This window comes from Miniopterus natalensis, chromosome 1 (genome assembly GCF_054644295.1).
Source record: "Miniopterus natalensis isolate mMinNat1 chromosome 1, mMinNat1.hap1, whole genome shotgun sequence".
In the NCBI taxonomy this organism is placed as follows: Eukaryota; Metazoa; Chordata; class Mammalia; order Chiroptera; family Miniopteridae; genus Miniopterus; species Miniopterus natalensis.
This window is the reverse complement of record NC_142081.1, coordinates 114,908,616-114,930,035: the sequence shown is the minus strand read 5'-3', so window position 1 is coordinate 114,930,035 and position 21,420 is coordinate 114,908,616. Positions and strand designations below refer to the sequence as shown.

General features: G+C 43.2%; 1 protein-coding gene across 3 annotated transcripts in view; it reads right to left on the bottom strand.

The window, feature by feature from the left end:
- Window positions 1-20,743, bottom strand: part of FAM171A1 (family with sequence similarity 171 member A1) — a 125,678-nt gene extending 104,935 nt beyond the window's left edge. For all 3 annotated transcript variants that reach the window (XM_087825066.1, XM_087825073.1, XM_087825067.1), the window contains exon 1: window positions 20,627-20,743. In XM_087825066.1, the coding sequence (XP_087681192.1) occupies window positions 20,627-20,723 (97 nt within the window). In that variant the 5' untranslated portion in view covers window positions 20,724-20,743. The remainder of the gene's footprint in view (window positions 1-20,626) is intronic.
- Between the last annotated feature and the right edge of the window lie 677 nt (window positions 20,744-21,420).

Sequence of the window (21,420 nt, the reverse complement as noted above, 5' to 3'; positions counted from 1 at the left end):
ATGAAGTTCTATTTCCTGTTTTTGCTCCTGAGAGAGAGGGAGGAAAGACACACTGTAGCAAATGGAAAAGAGAGAAGGTAGAAAAGTGGCATAATCGGATCTGCTCTCAGCAAACACCGGCTGAGGACCAGCAGGGTGAGAGGCAGCTCTGAGCTCAAGGAGAGACATGGATTATGGGCGCGTACACACAACCTCTCCATACAGGGCAGTGAGTGTTTGGACAAAGTTTTCTGCTGCACCCCCAGCAGCTAGAACGGCGCCTGGAACACTGAGGCACTCAGTGAATATTTGTGGAATAAACAGCAAAGGTATGCACACAGCCCTGGGGGGGGACGGAGGACCAGAGGTGGCTCCTCAGCAGCGCTGATGCCTGACGCTTTAGGAAGACTGAAAATGAGTCAGTCGGGCCAAAGCATTCTAGGCAGGAGAGGCAGCTGGCGCCAAGGAACAGCACAGTGAGAGTGCTGGACTCCCACGGGTGAAGACACCCAACAAACAGCTGAAGCACAGGCTGGTGTTCAGAAGGCTGGTGTTGGACTGGGGACAAGATCTGGGAGCCTGCCAAGAAGACAGCGAGAAACTGAAGGCCCAGCGCAGAAAGGATGCTCTGGGGGAGTCAGGGATGGAAACCTAGGGTCACATCTTCCTCTCAAGGGGAGGCAAAGGAGAGGAGGGACCCAAAGGAGACTTAGGAAAGGCAGTCCTAGCAGGAGGAGCCAAGCCAAGAGATGCTACTGACACAAAAGCCAAGAAAGCATGTCATGGAGATGGAGGTACCACTGTCAAAGGGGAGAGAAAGCAGAGCATTAAGGGGTGAATTGGGGGGAGAGTGAAGGGAGAGACTAAGTGTGGACAGCAGCTTTTCTGGTAATGAAAGGAATAAATGAATAGTTTGAAGGGGCTTTGGGGCCAAGAGGGTGCCATTTCACAGGTATGCCCTTATGGTGGGAGAGGCCTGAAGACCGGTAAGACAAAGACATGGAGCCACAGGCTGGGAGATGCTGTCTGCATATCTCAGACTTAAAGTTGAATGCAATGCGCCAGGACTAGGGGGCGTCTTTTCTCAACTTCCTCTCCCTCCTATTCCCTCCACAAGCCCCGCCCCCCCCCCCCCCCCCCCCCGACTCTCCACAGTACGAACAAGTCCAGCTGGGTCTCGGGGCCACTCCTGAGGGCCCTGGCTCTTACCTGGGTGAGTGGCGCTGCTTCTGAACTCGAAGCGTTGAACATTTCAAGAGGTTAAGGGACTAGGGTCTCAACACTGCCACCACTTCACATTTAAAAACACAAAAAAAAAAACAGAAACTGCCATGAACTAGAAAGACAAGCATTCACACAGATCACTATTCTACTGGTTCCTCGCAGGTCTTGTGGAACTCATCTGGCAGCCAGGAATCCCCTGGGAGATAAATTACAGAAGAGTCGCTCAGGAGCTCCCCTGCCTCAGGCGGCCTGGCCCACCTTCCACACAGGGACACGGAAGAAAAGGCAGCCCCGGGCAGAGCCACTGGTGTCTGGGTGTGGTGCAAGAGCTACGATATTTTTTGTTGTTTTTTTAATGTCGTAAGGATTGTGTATCTTCGTTTTTTAAAATGTTTTATATTTGTTAATATTTATTCCTTTAAAATTTTTTAAATTAAAGTTATTGGGATAACATTGCTTAATAACAGTTCATAAGTTTCAGGTATACAATTCTATAATTTATCATCTGTATATTGCATTATGTGCTCAACACCCAAGGCCTAGTCTCCTCCTGTTACCATATATTTGACCCCTTTTACCCTCTTCATTCTTCTGGTAACCACCATTCTGTTGTCTGTGTCTATGAGTTTGAAAAATCATGTCTTTTGAATAAAAAGCAACTCATTCCTCCTTAAAAAATTGGGAAAAAATCAGGAACTCTACATCTCTGAGTTACAATAATCAGTTGTTATTTTTTAAATGATCCCCAACAAGCAATAAATGACTTATTCAAGATGTCACTGCACAATACTAAAAACCACACTAAAATGAAAATTGATAAAAATGTGCAAGCTTTAAAGTTTATAATAGTCACACTCCATTTATAAAAAGCAGTTCAATATCAAGCACAAACTGGAACCAGGACAGTATCAGTATTTCTGTTATTCCCTGAAATAGTTTTTTGGGGTCAGAAATACATGCAGTGTGATTGGAGGCTGCCTATGGGCAGACTAAAGATAATGGAAACAAAGGTCCACAGTGAGGATCACTGAGTGCTATGAAGCGTTTCTATGATATACACAATAAATATTCTAATTATATGAATGTGTAACGAAGTGAACACTTAACCTAGAAAAAGACACGAAATATGCCTTCCACACAACACTTAAATGTACTAATCCAGCTACCTCTTTTGAAACTAGGCTTTGACTAAGGCGAGAATAAATTCTTGAGGTAGCTCTCTAAGCTGAGAAGTTAAAAACCTAAGGAAAAAGTAGCAGCTGTTTACCTGCTGGCAGGAGTGGTGGCAGCGTAGCACAGGGTGTGTGCAAGTAGCTAGACGTGATGGAGAACTCCCTGGGACCTTTGCCCAGTCTTCGGTGTACAGTGAGGAGCCTCCCTTGAAATAGTATGGTCGACGGACCAGCAGCATGATAAGAGCTGAGGCATCTTAGAGGCCACACCAGACACACTGAATCAGAACTGCAAGTGGTTTGTATCTATGTTGAAGTTTGGAAGCAGTGGTTAGGGGAGCAAGATCAGCTGGCTTTCTGTAGGGTGGCCCCACACCAAGAGGTAATAGAAAGACCAGGCAAGTTATCAAGTACTACTTTCATTGTATTACATTTCATTTTATAACATTTTTTTGTTTTATTTACCTTTTCTCTAGAGTAATAGAGCTGTTTTCCTTTTCTTTATCCATAAGCCTTAATTTTTCAAAGTAGTTTGGCTTCATGCTTCCATCTAAAGTAATGCCAACTTTAAATTATGTACATGGATAGAATGCGGAAAGGGAAAACATTTTTCAAGTTCAATTTTAGATATGATTGTATTTTTTATTATTTTATGACAATTGTGAATTGACTAGTTAGCAAACCAGTGTTTCACAGCAAGCTAGGAAGTCACTTAAAGCATTATCTAGAAAAATGACATGTAGTCAGAAGGGCCAAGGCTGGTGCCACAGAAAGCACAGAACAAGACTGTATGCACACAGTCATGCTATGGACAGGTGTTCTACAATCGGCCCAAGTATATGTGTTACATATGTTTCCAGCTGGCACAGGAACTGAATGGATAATTGCATCCACTACCCTTTAAACTCCAGAAGAGTGGGGATCATGGATCTATTTTATTTTGCCTGACAAACAGTAGGAAGGGGTCAAAAATTATCGATGAATAAGTGAACAAATGGATAGCATGTAAACCCAGGGTCATGCTACAACACTGCCCCTTCCCTTTCAATTCCTGCAAAGGAAGGAAAACTGAAGGAACCTCCAATCCATTCCTGATTGCCAAGAAGCTACTCCCCATCTGAGACGTCTCTACCATGGCTCCCATGAAGACCACTGGAGGGGCCTCTTCCCCATCACTACACTAATTAGCATCAGCTTCCTTATCTTAAAGACACTTTTAGGACATTCTAGGACTTGGAAAGATAAATGCTGCACATTCAACAACTATACACACACACACAAAGATTGGGTGTAAGTGGTTCTTTTCAACAGTTTTCCGTCTCTTTCTTCTGCTGTTGAATGGACTTTACAGAGGTTGAACTTTCCATACCCTTTCAGTAGCTGTGATGTGGACACCCCTGTGAACCCAACTGAAAAAGCAGGAACAGGAATGAGGGAAGAAAGTAAAGGGGGTCGGTCACAAAAACAACTAACTGTTCTACATCAGTGACATGAGACTAGCAGAGGAGGCTGCGGTGGAGGAAGGTTTCGCTGAAAAGCCAGTGGAACATCTGGCTGAATTTTAACCAACCAAGCAGAATAAATGGGAAAAGGGGATTTATAGTAATTTGGGAGAGGAAGATAGATCAGACATGGCAACTGGTTCACAGACTTAGAATAACACCCACCACTCATTATGCTCCTGTGGTCTGAGACATGAGTTTATTAGCAAGCTCAGCAAGTCCACTGCTAATTTTGCCCCCCTCCCCCAGCTCTTTTTCAAATGCTTTGTAAAGAAATTTGGGAGGCCTGGCTGTGGGTGATATTGCTATTCTCTTGTTCTTCCCAACAGCTACAATTCCCAAGGATGGTGGTGTGGCCCAGAGAACGCCTTCCTTCCCATTTCTACATGATTCTTAGCCTTCAGACCCCAGCTGGAAAGCCACTCACTCCTCTGTGACGCCTCCCTCACCGCCAAGTTTGTCATTCCCTCCTCTGCACCCTGACGCTGTTTGTTAGTGATTTTTTTCTGTGCGTCCTCCGTAGGAGCTCGAGTTCCTGAAAAGCAGGGGCTGGGTCTTAATTATTTTTGTATCCCCATAACTTGGAACCGGAAGGAGTGACTGATAAACACGTGAGCCATGCGTGGTGGGCAGCGTGACTGCTGTGCAGGAACCGGGTGGCTCCGATTGCAGAGTCCCTGTGCAGAAATCATGACTGAGACCGTGAAACTGCCTAAGCAACCGAGACACACTAGAAGGAGAGGGGAAGGATGGAGGATGTGTGTGAGGTTACCACCTGCACACTACACTAGCACATGACTTCAAGCCACTTTTTTTTTTCATGTACAAAAAGGAATTTCTTCTGAATACCTCTCAGTATTATGAGGAGCAAAACAGAGAGCAGATCTGAAAGCACTTGAAAAGCTATAATGGATCACACAAATTTAGATAATAATGTCAATATTTCAGGGGTGAAAGATGAGGAAAGCAGACTCTTTGTTGGATGAATGGGTAGGTAGATGGATGGATGGATAAAGAATGGCTCATAAGCCACGAAGCAGCTAACAGGAAGACAAGGTTAGGAAGTGTCTAACTTCACATCTTGACAGTCCACTCTCTCCTGTAAACATCTCCATAAGGATTATGAATTTAGAAATGGGAAGACATGAGTAGGGAACAGTCCCACCTAATTAACAAAATATAATCTAACAAGTGCACATAAACTATACCCCTGGTCCGAAAGGTAGTAACGCCTTTCTCATGTTTACGTAGCATTTATGTAGCACTTTTAACATATATTGATTTAGAATGCATAAGTTTAATATTTAATTGACACCTAACAGATTTCCATCAAGACACTGAAAGAAACATCACTATAGACAATGATTTTATTTTTTAAATTTGAAGAGGAAAGTGAGGTTCAAAATGTAAAACAACAACAAAACAACAAAAATAACTGTTTTAAACAGTAGTGGGGAAAATACACAATAGGAGCCTTTTGTCAATGTTAACTCCACCCAAAAACCTAAATTATAGCACAAGAATCAATTCTAAAGGAAATACAAAGTGTGTGTTAAAAGCCAGTTTAACAGTTTGCTCTGCCAAGAGGTGAGTGAGCTAAAGGATCACTTTCTGAGTTTAATTTCACTAGGCACTCTTTAAGTTTATACTAAAGGAAAAAAATGTATCCATACAACTGTGCACAGAGTACAAGCCCTGTTTGCCCAGTGAAGTGGTTTAGGAAGGAGAGATTAAATTTCGCTGCAGCCATATTGGTAACATTTGGACAATTCCTGGAGTAATGGGATTCTGCACCCAGAGCCTGGAGAGTGAAGTAGTCGCTTTTTAAAAGGGCTTCCGGCGTTCCAGCAGCTGGCTATAAACTTGACAGACTACAGACACCATGTCCTCCACCCTCACCGGTTGAATGCATTAACTTTTCTATCCCTTTCCCATATGCTTTTTTACACATCCAGGTACATGTGCAGCAGATGGCAGGTAACAAAGAGTGAGATGGGTCAGCCGAGGAAAAAGCAGAACACCTTGTTCTGGAGACGATGCCTAAAAACCAATCACCTCCAACCTCTGCTTAGATGGGAATATTTTAAATACAGTAATCAAATGATATTAAACACAAGTAATTTCTTTTATGCCATCCTTAAGAAGCAGAATTGCCCTCTGAATTACAATATTTGGAATAACAGACTTGCATTTACCTAATGCAATTGTTTTCCTAGATTGAAGTAACGATAGATTTTCTTAATACCAAAAAATATCAACACAATAGAGTGACCAGCAGTTCCCAGAGGATGAGTTTCTGTGACATTAAATACCAAATAAATGTAGGGCTCTGAGATTCCGCCTTCAGGAATCAGACTGAACAAACAGATCTCATGAGCATTAAACAACAAAATGTTCTAACTTTGAAAAAATCCTCTCCTTTATAAAATCTCTGTTTTAATATAAATAACAGAAAGGCTATTTATGCCACTAATTCTGTCTGTATAGAAGCCCAAAGAAGGCAGGTAAAGGGCTTGGGAGAGGTATCCTCCACTAAAGCCCTGGCCAGTGTGGCTCAGTTGGTTGAACATCATGTGCACCGAGAGAGATCGCCAATTCGATTCCAGGTCAGGGCACATGCCTGGGTTTCAGGCTCAATCCCCAGTAGGGGGCATGCAGGAGGCAGTCGATCAATGACACTCTCTCTCATTGATGTTTCTCTCTCTCCTCCTCTCCCTTCCACTTTCTCTAAAATCAATAAAAACATATTTTAAAAAAAAGAAGTATCGCCACTAAAAGGGCAAGGGTATATACCACAGGGAAACTGTATACAGGTGTCACTGTTCTTTGCCTGAACACAATTTCTAAAAAGCAGGCTCTGAGATAGAATAAAAGTTAGAAAAGGTAACAGGAGAGAAGAAACAGAACTGAAAAGAGGACCTGACTCGAACACCTACTTCTTCCCTCATCCCAGATGTGGATCTCTGAAATGGCTCAGTTCCATGAAACAGGCACATGGACAGGCACATTTATTTGAAATGCCAAATGTTTATTTTTAATATAGTCACGTGGCAACTCGGAATTAGTGAGTTAGCAACACTGGGCCGTGCACTCCTAAAGCAGCTTCTGAGGCAGCACAGGCATGTGCCTTCCAAGCAGAACAGCAGAGTGGAACTGAAGCGGACAGAGCCACCCTGACAGCATGTGCACACCTCACCTGCCAGGCTGCCTGTGATCATGATATTGCAGTAAGGACACACCCCTGCCACATGTGTGCTCTCGGTTCCTCCCCACACTCCAGACTGGTGCTAGGAGCTCAGCATGAGAATTAGAGGGCAGTGACCTTAAGAGACAATGAGCCTGGCAACTGTCTCCCTACAAGTCTTAAAAAGAGGCCTGGGGAAACACTGTCTAATATATTAGCTCCTTCTCCACCAGCATCTCACACAAAGAAACTGAGCAGGCAGAGGGAGGCTCCAGCTGGAACAGCACCACTAACAAATCAGAAATACTGTGGCATCATCAACTTTTCTTCTACACCAGGTACTGCCTGCTGCTTGAATAACACTCCTATAGCTAACACTTGTCAAAGGCCAGTAGGTTAATGGCACAAGCAGAGGAAATAAGGAAACAATTATATATCTTGTCTAAATTTCCAAAAGATATACCAAGTCTTTAGGGGAGCTTTTTAAATCTCAAAGAACTCAACACAGATTCAAATCTTCTAACTTCTGTAATTAATATGTTTAGAACTTTATCTTGACTTAAAAAAAAAAAGCTATTAGAATAGTACTTTGAAGAATTAACTCAATACACTAATGACTCAAAAGAGTTAATGAAGTGCCCCAACTAACTTGTGGAAGCTGCTTAGTCATTAAGAGATTCTGACACTTGTTTGAGTGTATCGACTCTTGCACCTTCCAATGGGCATACACATTTTGGTCTCTTTAAGGAGAAGAAGAGGGGTGGAAACAGTCCTATTATATTATAACCTCTCATGGTGCATCGGTAATATGAAAATATTAGACTCTAGAAGGGTAACTTTTATTTTCTCTTTCTCTCCCATCCCTTCTTCACCTAGACACATGCCATGCACACAGATGAACCCACCACGGCTTATCTGGCAGGTATGTGATAAAGTGGTTCTACCTGATCAGACTGGATATTCACTGAGGAGGTAATTTGGCCATGTAACTGACTTTTAATGAAATATCAAAAATAATACATTATAACACTGTTTTAAAAACACACATAATGGTAAAATCTTAATTTTAATTTCTAAAAGTGCTCCAAAACTCTTCAAACACCAGAGCCATTTATAGCTTGAAAATACTATATTATCTGTTTGCCTATTTCTCTGACCACAAAAACGGCTAAAGCTAAAAAGATTGTCACCACCCAATGTTGCTAAGAATGTGGAGCAACAGAAATTCACACATTTTGTGTGTGTGTGTGAAAGACACAACCATTTTCGAAAAAGGTCTAGCAGTTTCTTATGAAACGAAACATTCACCTACCCTATAACCCAGAAATTCCTCTCTTCGGCATCTTCCCAAGAGCAATGACAGCCTATGTCCACAAAACAATTGTATAAAAATGTTCATAGCAGCTACATATACAATAGGCAAAAACCAGAAAACCGTGTGTCTATCAATGGAAAAATGAATAAACAAACTGTAGAACAGTCATACAGAAGAATACTATTCACCAATAAGAAGAAACAATCTACTGATAAAATCAACAAATGGATGGCTCTCAAAAACACATAGTGACTAAGAGAAACCAGAGTACATACTGTATGCTTCCATTTTATTATTTTTTTTAAGTATATCTTTATTGATTTCAGAGAATGGAAAGGAGAGGGAGAGAGAGAGATAGAAACATCAATGATGAGAGAGTCATTGATCGGCTGCCTAGCCCGCAACCCAGGCATGTGCCCAGACCGGGAATCGAACCCCGATCACCTGGATCCTAGGTCGACGCTCAACCACTGAGCCACGCCCGGCCGGGCTGTATGCTTCCATTTATATAAAGTTCTAGAACAAGCAAAAAAGCAATCTATGGTGGAAAAAATCAGAACAGTGGTTTCTCCTAAGGGATAAGGCAGAGATTTACTGAGAAGGGGCATGAGGGCACTTTCTGGAAGAATGGTAATATTTTGTATCATGACGGGATTTGGGGTTCTGCAGATGTATGCATCTGTCAACACAAGATGTGTATATTTCCTGGTATGTAAATTTCCCTCTGAGAAAAAAGTCATAAATACCTTGAACACTAATGAATGACATGCATGCTACAGTATTTGGAGGAAAGACCACTGACATCTGAGACATACTTTAAAATGCATCAACAAATAAGATGGATTAAAGGATAGATAAAAGAATGAGTAATTACAGATAAGTAATGAAGCAAGTAAAATGCTAGTTGTACAATGTATGTGGTGAGTATGGATACTCACTGTAAAATTCTTTCCCTTTTTTTTGTATGGCCGAACATTTTCATGAAATAAGTTAAAAATAAGCTGCTATTGTCCTATAACAGTATCATTTAAACATTTACTTTCAGGATCACTGCATAAGCAAAAAGAAACTAAGCAGCTGTGGTTTGGTTTTTGGGGTTGTTGTTTTTTTTTTGAGTGAAAAAGTTTTGCGAGTAGTTCAAATACCAAATAAATCACAGAAGTGTATTTCACACTTATCACAGTAATAAAGCCCTCCCTTGATGCCAGGGGAGCACAAGGGCATCTCATTATGCTTTGCAAATCCAAACATACCTGAAGGGCTGTTTACAAATAGCCACTTCCTTCCCTAGCCCCTCTCTCCAACTGATGGGTTTCAACAAGTTTCTCTTGTTATATATAAACAGTTTGCCAAATGCTAACGGACTTGAAACACAACCCAGAAGATTCCCCTACTCCCAGCTGGGTGTGACCCTAAATCCCACCCTGCTCCATTGGACCTCCCTCAAGAGCTCATCAGAATTATTTGTGCCAACTTCTTATCACTTCTACAAATCTGAATCCCACACAGCACCAAGCAGAGCTTGGCTCTTCGTAGCTGCTCAGTAAATAACTGCTCAAGGTTGTTTTCCACGGTTCAAAGGCAGAGACCACACAAGGGGGTACTTTTGTCTTCCTGCATAAAAAAATGACTGGGCCCATTAAGAGACCCTTTTTCATACTGGTAAAATGCCATGATGACTAAAACTGTGTAAAGTTATCATTTAATCCTCCAAGTCATAAAGCTGCCTAGTCTGAGGGTGAAGTCCAGGCCGCTTAGTGTCACACTGTGGGCTCTGCCACTTACTGGGCGACTTCGGGAAAGTGGTGTAACTTCTCTGTGCCTCAAATTCCTCTTCTATAATGAGAGACTGATATTTACACCTCACAGGACTGAAGATTAAATAAGATAATCCACTGAGGCACTTAGCATCGTGCCTGGCATGCAATGTGACTAACACACGTTAGCTAATCATTATTATTTCTTCTTGTCTAGGTGAATGAAGCTGACGTGTCTGTCACTATTACACTGATTTAACATTAAGGAGATTTTCCTGGGTTATCGGGAAGGCCTAATCTAATCTAATCACCTGAGCCCTTAAACGCAGAGAATTTTCTCTGGTTGTGGTTGGAGAGACAAGGCAGAAGCGATCTCTGAGATGGTGTGTGAGGACTGGATGTGATGCTGCAGTCTTGGCAAAGGAAAGGGCAAAGTGACGAGAATACAGGTGGCAGTAAGGAGCACGAAAGGCTTCCACGGACAGCCAGCAAAGAATCAGGGACCTTGGCCCTCTATCCGCAAAGAAGAGAATTCTGACAACTTGAGTGAGTTTGGAAGCAAATTCTTCCCAGAGCCTTCAAAAAGCAGCACAGCCCAGATGATGTTTTGATTTGGCCTTGTGAGACTCCAAGCAGAGACTAGCCTGAGCCGTGCTGTGCTCAAACCTCCCCCCATAGAAACTGTGGGGTAGTAACCGTTACTGCTTCAAGCTGCTACATTTCAGACAATCTGTGAAGGCGGCAATAGAGAGCTAACACAATAGTCCTTAAAATACCTGAGGTTCCCTAAATGGTCTCCCTGTATCTTTTTCGGTCTAGACCACACATTCTCTGGGATGGACCATCTTTCATAAATAAGACTTTGAAGCTGCCTATTTATCTGCCTTGTTTTTAACAGCATGACTGAAGCTCCTCCAACTAATCAGCCTAGTTCAGTTCTTCTGGAGCTGAGCCTGGGATGACCAACGAGGAGGAGCTTCTGTTGGAGGGCGGTGTGACTACAGGGGCCTGCAGGTCCAGCCCAGCACTCACTAGTGTCATGGACGGATAATCATATAGCACAGATAATGATAGCATACCAAGCCAAGGGACCTATTCAAGCTCTCCTTTGAATGTGCTGTGGAGGGTCAATCTTAAATCTGGCATCTAGGACCAAATACAATCCTTCACCTATGGTCCCATCAGCACATGACACAACAGGATTATGTCCTAATCTGCTTTCTGGAAACCAGGAATTCATCAGTGCAGCCCCAAATCACCCTGGCAGTTCTGGTAACCAAGTCACACTTTCTAATCACTTTTTACTTAACGAATCTTATAGTCACCTAAAAGATCCAAGCCTTTTTCTTTTTAAAATAGGTTTCTTCCTTTCTATTCTGCAATCTTGTTACCTTTAACCTATACTTACTGCTCACAGAGGGTTTTTTTTAACCTAAATTTTACAACAGACTGAATGTTTGTGTTCCCCAAAATTTCTATGTTGAAACCTAACCCTTAATGTTATTATTATTTGAAGGTGGTGCCTTGAGAGGTGATTATGTCATAAGGGTGGAAACACACGAATGGGATTAGTGACCTCATATGAAGACACCACAGAGAACTCCCTTGCCCCTTCTACTATGTGAGAACATATTAAAAAGATGATGGTCTATTAACCATCCTGACCAGACACCAAATCTGCCAGTTCCTTGATCTTGGACTTCCCAGCCTTCAAAACTGTGAGAAATAAATTTCTATCGATTATAAGCCACCCAGCCTATGGTATTCTGTTATAGCAGCCTGAATGGACACAAAAAGTCTTTTGCATCTTTGTTTCATTAAGAAAGCATAATCGATTTTCCAGAAATGTACTCATCCATATCATTAATAAAATATTATTAATAAGCTGTAAATCATTAGTCTAATAATAATCAAACAAATTAAAAATAAACAGCCCTAGCCAGTGTTCTCAGTGGTTAGAGCGTCGGCCTGTGCACCAAAGGGTCATGGGTTTGATTCCTGGTCAAGGGCATGTACCTGAGTTGTGGTTTCCCTCCCCACCCCTGGACGAGGCGATTGTGGGAGGCAACCAATCAATGTGTCTCTCACAATGATGGTTCTCTCTTTTTCTCTCCCTTCCACTCTCTCTGAAAAGCAATGGAAAAAATATCCTCAGGTGAGGATTAAAAAAACAAGAAAAACAAGTGTTAATAATAAAATATTACGCCCCAAGTTATATGCATTTTAACTATCTCTGTTAAGATAAATCTCCATTAGAAAATGCTCTTGTGTAGGGTTCTCCAAGAGGAGATATGTAAGCTGGTACAAAGGAACCAAACCACAACCACACTCTAATCTCACCAGTATAAGGAGGAATGGAATGAACCTCATTCATTGAGGCTCTGCTACCAATTACTGTTTTGAAATCAGAAGTCTTACTAATCTGACTCACCTTATTGCTTGGGGATAGCTTTGATCAGTGTTCAGTGACTTTAGTTCAGCTGTGTCCAAATTGCATTAAAAATCTTTCCCTCTATTTGAATTCAATACTTTTTCGACTCAAATTCTGAGTTCAAAAACTAAGTTGAAGCAAATAAAATGTTCATCTGACTTGGAAATAGTTGTTTTTCCTCATAAACTCATGCTTCTCTATCCCTGGGGGGTACAGGGTAAAACAAAACAAAATAATAAAACAAACTAATCTTTTATAAACCCAACACTAACTTCCAAGCTATCCTTTCCTAAGCCATCTGTTCCTATTCCATTTGCTAAGAAAATATATGAATATGTGTTTATGTTTACATAAAATTAAGAATATGAAATATTTGATGAACATATTAAATACATATTTGGCCCTGGCCAGTGTGCTCAGTTGCTTGGGTGCCATCCTGTGCACTGAAAGGTTGTGGGTTCCATTCCCAGTTGGGGCACATAACCAGGCTACAGGCTCGATCTCCTGTAGGGGGTGCGCAGGAGGCAGCCGATCCTTGTTTCGCTCTCTCATGGATGCTTCTCTCTCTACCTCTCGCTCCATTCTCTCGCTCCAAATATATATAGAATGAAAATATATATTTTTAAAAATCCGTATTTGAACATTTTTTAAAAAATCCTCACCGGAGGATATGTTTAGAAAGAGAAAGGAAGAGAGAGAGAAAAAAACAAATAAACATCAATGTGAGAGTGAAACATCGATCAGTCACCTCCCGTACATGCCTCACCCAAGGATGGAGCCCGCAACCTTTTTGGTGTACGGGGTGATGCTCCAACCCACTGAGCCACCCGGCCAGGGCCATATTTCATCATCTTATCTCTCCATGCAATTTAAGTAATATGAGCTTTATACAACTGCTTCGGTAATTATTTTACTCAGAGCATCTGCTGACTTGGGAAATCACTACAGAACCAATATTTTCCAATCTATGTGTTTACTGCTTAAATATTTGATCACTAAAAGGAGTTTTCTTACAATTTTTAGGAGCACTCAGTGATGTGCTGAATACTTATACTCAAAGAAATAAAACTTCTTATGTCTCACTATAAACAAATTCTTGGAATATGCAGAAATAAACATCACAGACAAGTAATAGCTGGACTTTTAGTCATCCAACTGTTAGTGGATTTTCTCTTACTCAAGAAACTCTTGCCTAAGTACATTAAAAGTATCTTAGTGATGTCCTTCTTACTTCATGAATTTATTTTTCCATTTCTTTTCCAATTGGATTATAAAATATCATAGGGTAAAGACTTCTAAATAATCAAGCTTTCACAAAAATATACTGTCCCCTTCCACACCACCTTTTTTTGTCGTCTAATAAGTAGCATACTGTCTTCATACGTTAGGTACTCAATATTTAGAACTCCAAGAGCAGAAAAGAGAACATAGCTGTAAGTGAAGGGAAGTGAGGATGTATGACAGCCATGCGAGGGACAATGAGTGGTACGTTCCAGCTGGAGAAGACTATTTAAACTGCTGAAGAACAGGAGAGCACGTTGGAACAGGCATGGGAGAAAAGGCAAGAAGGTTGTAAAGGCCAGACTTAGTAATTTAGACATACTTGGGGCAACATGAAAATACTAAATGTTTTTCTGCAGGAAAGAAACATGACTAAATAGGAGAGATGTTGGTTTGAAAGAACAGACTAAAACAGAGGGTACCCTCTGAGGGCTGAGGTATGGATGGTAGTGAAAATGAAGAGAACTGAATGAATAAATGTTGATGAGATATGCTGGAAAGATAAGTATGATACATTAACAAGTGGTAAGGTCTTCAGCCTTAAAATAACTGATTCCCTCCCTTTCTCCATTATTTATTCACCTCTTGGCCAAAGGCCTAAAGCTGGGAAGGGTCAAACTTCCCTCCATTCTTGAGTTCATTTCCTTGGGAAGAGACTCAAGCCAGGACACTTCATTTTCCTTGTCCCCCCTCCCAACCCGTAAGGTTTGAACCCCACACTAAATTGCCACTGACCCCTTCAGCTGCTGTTCCGGGACCTGCCCAAATATCGCATGCCTTCTTTCTCTGGATTACACGGAACTTAATTCTTTTGCTCCCAGCTGACATGGAAAATTCACAAGACAATTAGTTTCATACTTCCTGTATTCCCTAACAGGTGTAGTGTCGAGGATGACCCAGGGGCTCCCACACTGCCTCTGCCCTCTGCCTGCCCTGGGGTGTCTTCAATTATTCATGCGGTCCACACCCAGAGCTGGTGGCACTCATTTGCCTACGAAAGGCAGAGAAATATCAGAAAGGATGTGCTGAGCCTCTGAGACAACAGGTGGGAGGCCATTTCAAGTTGGAGGGGGGACCCTATCATTTCATTATATGAAGGCGTTGGAGGCCTATGGAGACGTTCAATAACAACTTTCTTTTATCTCATTTATTACAAAAATTAGAGCAAAGCTTAAAAGCAAGGAAGATTTCTAAAAGTGGCTTTCGGCAGGGGCTTGGGAGCTATGTGTTCTTCCTTCACCTGTGAATAATCCAATTCTGGGAGGAACACAGCACAGAGGACTCATGCACCTTGCTTACAAATAAAAGTCATATCCCACTGATCTCATTGGGGAAAAATCAGTTATGTTGATGGTTGTAGAAAGGGTCCTTGAGGCAATCCTCAAAGATCCCCAACATGGCCTCAATCTGGCAGAATTTTGTTAAACAGATGCAAAAACTTCATGCATTTCTCCAACTGTTACCTTCAGTGGCTTGGTCCCAAGAAGTAGTCTACACTCTACCATTACCCTGACTGTATGGGTGCAGCTCTTTTCATAATTCTTGAGGATTAGGGTATTAGTTTCTTATTGCTACTATAACAAATTACCACAATTCAGTGGTTTGAAACCACATGGATTTACTATTTTACAGTTCTGGAGGTCAGGAGCCCAAAATCAGTATAATCAGGCTAAAAGTGAAGACGTTGGCTAGGCAGCATTCCTTCTGGAGGCTCCAGGGGAGAACCCGTTTCCTTACCTTTTCCAGCTTCTGAGGCCACCTGCATTCCCTGGCTCACAGCCCCTCCTCTATCCTCACAGCCCTGAGTGTAGCACCCTCAGTCTCCCTCTGACTGATTCGCTGCTTCTGTTGTCACGTCGTCTCATACTCTGCCTCCCTCTTGTAAGATTCTTCGTGATTACATTGGGCCCCACTTGGATAATCCAGAATAATCTTCCCACCTCAAGATCCTTAACTTAATCAATTCTGTAAAGTCCCTTTTGCCATGTCGAATAATATATTCATAGGTTTCAGGGATTAGGGTATGGATATCTTTGGGGGCCATTATTCTACCTTCCACAGGGTCTGTGTGGCTAGAGAGCACCATTACCTCAGGTCACCTTTCTCCTCTCAGCCTGGGTTTCCTCATCTCCAGAACAAAGAGTATAAAAGACCTCCAAGGTCCTTCTGATGTTATATAATACATGTATCTTGACTGAAAGTCATTTCTATAAAGATGCTATATAAAGGCACCTGTAAGATTACCTACTATATAGATAAGGTAGAGAAAGAACCTACGGGGACACTGAGATTTCAAGTCCGTTGATAGAGAACGTCAGGTGTGCTGGGTTGGAGAAGGTTGGAAGGTGAGTAGAGGGGCGCGTGGTGCACTGATGTGGAGGTGTCTAGTAGCTTGGATATAAAGAAATAGAGCTAGGACACAAGGTGAAGGAAAGAGTTAGAAAAGATAGTGTCATTTACATGAAAGGGTTTAATTAATGGAATCTGCAAGGGTTAATAAATTTTATAAGGGATAAATGAAAGAAAAGAAAAATTATCTATAGACTGGAATCCACAAAGAAGAGGAGCTAGCAAATCATTTAAACAGAGGCTTGATCAGAAAAAGGTGGAATCATCTTGAATACACTGACTAAACTGCTTATTTTGAGGAAACATTATAAACCACTTTCTAAAGTATTTAATAGCCTCAAATTTTGCTTATTTACAAAAGTAAGATTTTTCTTAATGTAGGACATACTCCTGGGTCACACTGTAAAATTTCTTTTAAAAAACAATTATTTCATACAATTAATTGGTCTATTAGAGTGCCGAAGCTTAATTTCAAAGATACATTAGTTCCATGTTTGTTGGACCTGAATAGTTTAGCTAGGACTGGGGTCTTTTAAAGTTCTGAAGTCATATTTGGTGATACCAAGTGAAAGTGACTTGTTTATAATATTTATGTATCACTTGATCAAACTACAATAGCATTACTGAACTATATTATAATGTCCATTAAACATGTTTCGCAAAAGGTAGCTGTTATCACAGGACAAATTCTTCCATCTAGTTTTCTGAAAAACTTTTATCCATTTTTCCTTCAATATACAGTATTATACATGTCTGTTATCTGTCTAACATATTTCCAAGTGCTTTTTTTAGTAATATTTAGTAAAATTACTAAATTAGTATTTATCAACAATAAAGATGTGTACAGTTAGATTCACAGACATCACGAATTTGTTCAAACTGAAGAGCTGATTAAAACTCAGAAAGTACTTTCATTTGCAGGCTATTAGGTTTAGAAATCTAGGCATCACTTGTATTATAGGACAAGTACAAAGAGGATACAAAAATAATTCATAAAGTCATTTCAAAGATCTTGCCAGAAATTCCCCCAACTTTGCTGCTGCTTCTGCAGAATTCTCACGCCTGGCCTGCAATGAAGTCCTGCATTTCCCAGGATGTGAGCCTGTGGGTTTATTTAGGTGATATGTTCTTAATATAATGTCAGCATAAGTCAGGCTTTGTTGGCTGATCCTCCTGATATCTATGTCATTTCATGGTCTTTCAACTGATCACCATGTTCTAACAATTGAAATTTTAGTTTGGTAAAAAATAGACCTCTCAGAGAGAAGAGAGACAGCCAACCATTCACCTCAAATGTTATAACAGGCATCTCTAAGATGAACAAAAAGTTAGCATATCATTGCAAAAATCAGATAATGAGCAGCAATGTCAAGGTCATTCAGTAGAAGTCCAAGCATAAAGTTCTCAACCTAGCTCTGACCTCTTTTGGCACATAAAGAGTGCTGGGCTTCGAAAATACATCCCTAACGTGCATATCTGCACAATTTACTGCTCTTCAAGGACAGGACCCTCTATCAAGCCAGCCCCAATGCACAGTTTGTAAGAGAAAGGCAAAATTAGTCAATACTTCCGAATAACAGTTTCTGTAACATTTCAAAAAAAAAAAATACTATAAACACTTTAGAGCAACTCAGATGAAACAACTAGTTCATATTCTAGAACTAGTTCAAATTTATGATTAGCAAAGCCTCCGTGTGACAACTGTTGCCTTTCAAATCTCTTTGCTGATTCAAAGCAGTTACAGTAAGAAGAAAGAATCTGAGGCCAAACCTTACATCTTAGCTTGAATAAATAAATAGCAAAGTCGTGCCAAGAAGTTTTGCAAGATGTTAGTTTCTTCGGATAACATAGTAAAGATTCATTTAATAAAGTGTCCTTTAGTCCCAAGAATCTAACTGGAATACTATAGTATATTATCTGTGTGTTCCAGGTCTCTAAGATTTTCCCAAGTAATTTCTAAGTCCTGTTGACACACAGTATCTGTGTGTACACAACTCATGTTCAAGTGTGATTCAAGTAAGTCTCAACAATGAAAGTAAAACTCCTATAAATTAGGTGTCAGAGAAGGTAAACATTGAAGTTTTCTCCTTAGAATGTGCACTAACGATGACGACCACACGTTGCACTACAGCAGCGATTTCCAACCAGTGCGCCACAGAATTTTAGTCATTGGTTTATGTGTGACATGAGATGGAAAGGTTGAAAATCGCTGCAATACAGGTTATATACTAGTTGTCTTCAACCTTTATCAATGCAGCACTGACCATGTGCAAAACAACCTACAAACTGCTTTGGGAAGTGCAAAGTGAATCAGATGTGGCATTTGTCTTCATTGTGTATGTGACACAAGAGAGTAGAGAAAATAGGCATTTAAAAACTATGTTACAAGATAAGTGTCAAGATGGTTTGAAGAACTCAATGGGGTGAAAAGGACCTTAGAATGTCAAAGGAGATATTGTCCATTCCCATAAAAATGATACTAGCTCAAAATCCAGATGCCAGGTAGCGAGGCCCTGACTTCATTTAGGACTCCTGAGCTCAACTCTCTAAAAAGCCATCCTTATCCCATCAAGGAAGTAATCTAGGTGGGAAAATATTTCACTCAATCATCCCACATATCAAGATTCTCTTAGCCACGGCACAAATATCCTCACAGGCTGATCATTTCTCTTCCACTTCACAGAAAATTCCATTTCTGAGAGTTGTTACCTGATCTGATTTTTAGCAATAAGATCTCTGTGAAATGTGGTCTGCAACCTAAACCTAGTAGGTTTTCTCATGACTTTTTTTTTCCAGTTAAGGTCAACCAAGCCTTCCCTTATTTTATAAGTACATGAACTTAACGTTTCCATATATTGCATTTCAAGTACAAAACAAAATATTTAACCCCTTCTTTGGAATTAATGGCCTCCTTGAAATACAAATATCATTGATTAAAATAGCTCATTCAAAGAGCAGTAGGATATTAATGAAAGAGACTACAATTTAACACCAGTGATCTAATGTCCTTAATCTAATGCCCTAAACATTCATTTCCTACATGAAGAGGCATGGGTCTTTTTGTGCCTTATCAATGTCCCCTTTCCATAATATGCATTACTAAATTTATACACAATTCATAACAGTGATATTACACCGTAGCTATAGCAAAAGCAATGCCTGAAAGGATGCCGGCAAATGGTACAGCAAGGGATGGATATGAAAACCTTTAATCCAACATGTAGGCAACAAACTAAACCCAGCAGACTGTGCCTAGAACTCTCCTCCCTGTCACAATATTAGGGGTGGAAGGCCATCCTGGTTCTCAGCTGCCCTATTTGTTACAAGGTGAGAGAGAGCACCAGGATGGGGGTAAGGCAGGGTCTGAGCAAGAGGACACTGGATTCTGCCTGCAGGGCTGACTTCACAGGACACACACCTTTCTGCAAGGAAAGGACATGGGCAAGGAAGCTGGGGCGGGTGCCTCCAGGGCTACAGCGGAGCCTCGCGGGGACCTGAGAGGCCCGAGGGAGGTGGGCAGCGGGGTCCTGCGTGGATGCAGACGCTCCACCGCTGGGGCCTCACTCACCCTTTTGAAAAGGCGGCCACGGAGAAGCACCCGATTAAGGACCCACAAAAGCGTGCCAAGGAAGCTTCAGACCTCCCCCCCACAAATAAATTCGTATTTTAAAGACAAAAGACAGGCTCCTGGCCTTTCTCAGAGGCGACCACATTACTTCCAGGGCTGGAAAGCAAATTTGCAGTGGCCAAAGATGAGACAAAAGGCAGGAGCTGGCAACATGCAGACCTGGAAATGACTGTTGTTGTTTTAAAGTGATGAGGGCCTCCCGCTTCCAATTATTTCTCCCCGTCTGGGGGTGGTTCCTGGGCGCAGGAGGAAATCCCTAAAGGCTGGGGAAGATCTCGGGTAGGCAGGAGGAGGAGACCCCCAAAACTTTACGGAACTGCGGCAGGCCGGTGGCTGGCAGCAGCCAAGGACCACGGGGTCCGAGGTGCAGGGGGCATCCCAGGGGCAGCGGCCACCCCCTCGACCCCACAACAAAAGGGTCCAGCGCTGCCTTCGAGCCCAGGCTGCTAGGACGCGAGCCCGGAGGGGAGAACGGGGGGCAGCGACCCAGAGGCTGCCCCAGTCGCTGGGGCGACAGAGGAGACGGAGCCGCGTGGCCGCGTCAGGGCAGAAAGAAAAGGACCTTGGGGTGCATCCGAACGCGCCACCCGAAGCAGCAAACCTGGTGCCACCCGCACCCCCACCTGTCCAGGCCCCTCGGGGTCCCCAGCGGCACCGCCCCCTCCGGAGCGCAGCGCGGGGCTGCAGGCCCGGCTCCAGCGACCGCGACACAATGCGGGGGGAGAGCCTCCCGCCGCCTCTGCGGCAGGCCCGTGGCCGCACAAAAGCCCGCCCGGCCTCGCCTCCCGCCCCGAGCGCACCCACCTTGGGCCCCGGCGCCCGGATCCCGCAGCGTCTTGGTCGCCGCCTTCCAGACGTGGCCGCCCAGCAGGCAGAGCAGGAGCGCCGCCAACCTGCTCATCTCCGCTCCGCGGGCCGGCACGGCCTCCCCGACCCCCGGGACCGAGCGGCGCTCAGGGGCGGCGGGCGGCGGCGCCGGCCTCCATGTCCCAGCCTCCGCGCGGGGCCCGCCGTCCAATTGGCCGCGCCCCCGCCCGGCGCCGGGCCCGTCGCCCCCGCCGCTCCCTCCTCCGAGCACCCGGTGGGTTCCCCGAAGCGCCGGCGCAGCGGCCCTGCCCACCCGTTAACCCCTTCGCGACCTGCCCCGCCCGGGGGTGGCGCCCAGTTCCCGGCTCCTGGTGCCACCTGGCGGCCGCCGCTCCGCAGGGGGGACTGTGCGCCCGGAGCCTGGCTCCTGCCCGCATCTCCCCGCTGGAGCAAGGGAGCACGACTTTTGGCACCGATATAGCCCGCACCCCCTCATCCCCCGCGGCTTTGGGAAAAAACGCACATCTGCCTTTCCTCCACACCTGGTTAACTGAGGGCCCAGGGTGTGACCTGCCTCGGTTTCCTGCGCAATGCCACCCTGCAGCCTTCTTGTCCCAGCCCGCCTGTGCTCCCAGGGTAGATTCCACACCCAGCCTGAAGGTCAGCGGGAAGGGGGTCCTAAGCCTGTAGAAACTGTGGTGGGCCCTCAGTGCCTGACTGTTGACAGATGAACATCTCCAGGTTGAACTGCGCTTAGATATTTCTGGAAGGTTAGCGTGGGTAGGAAATTT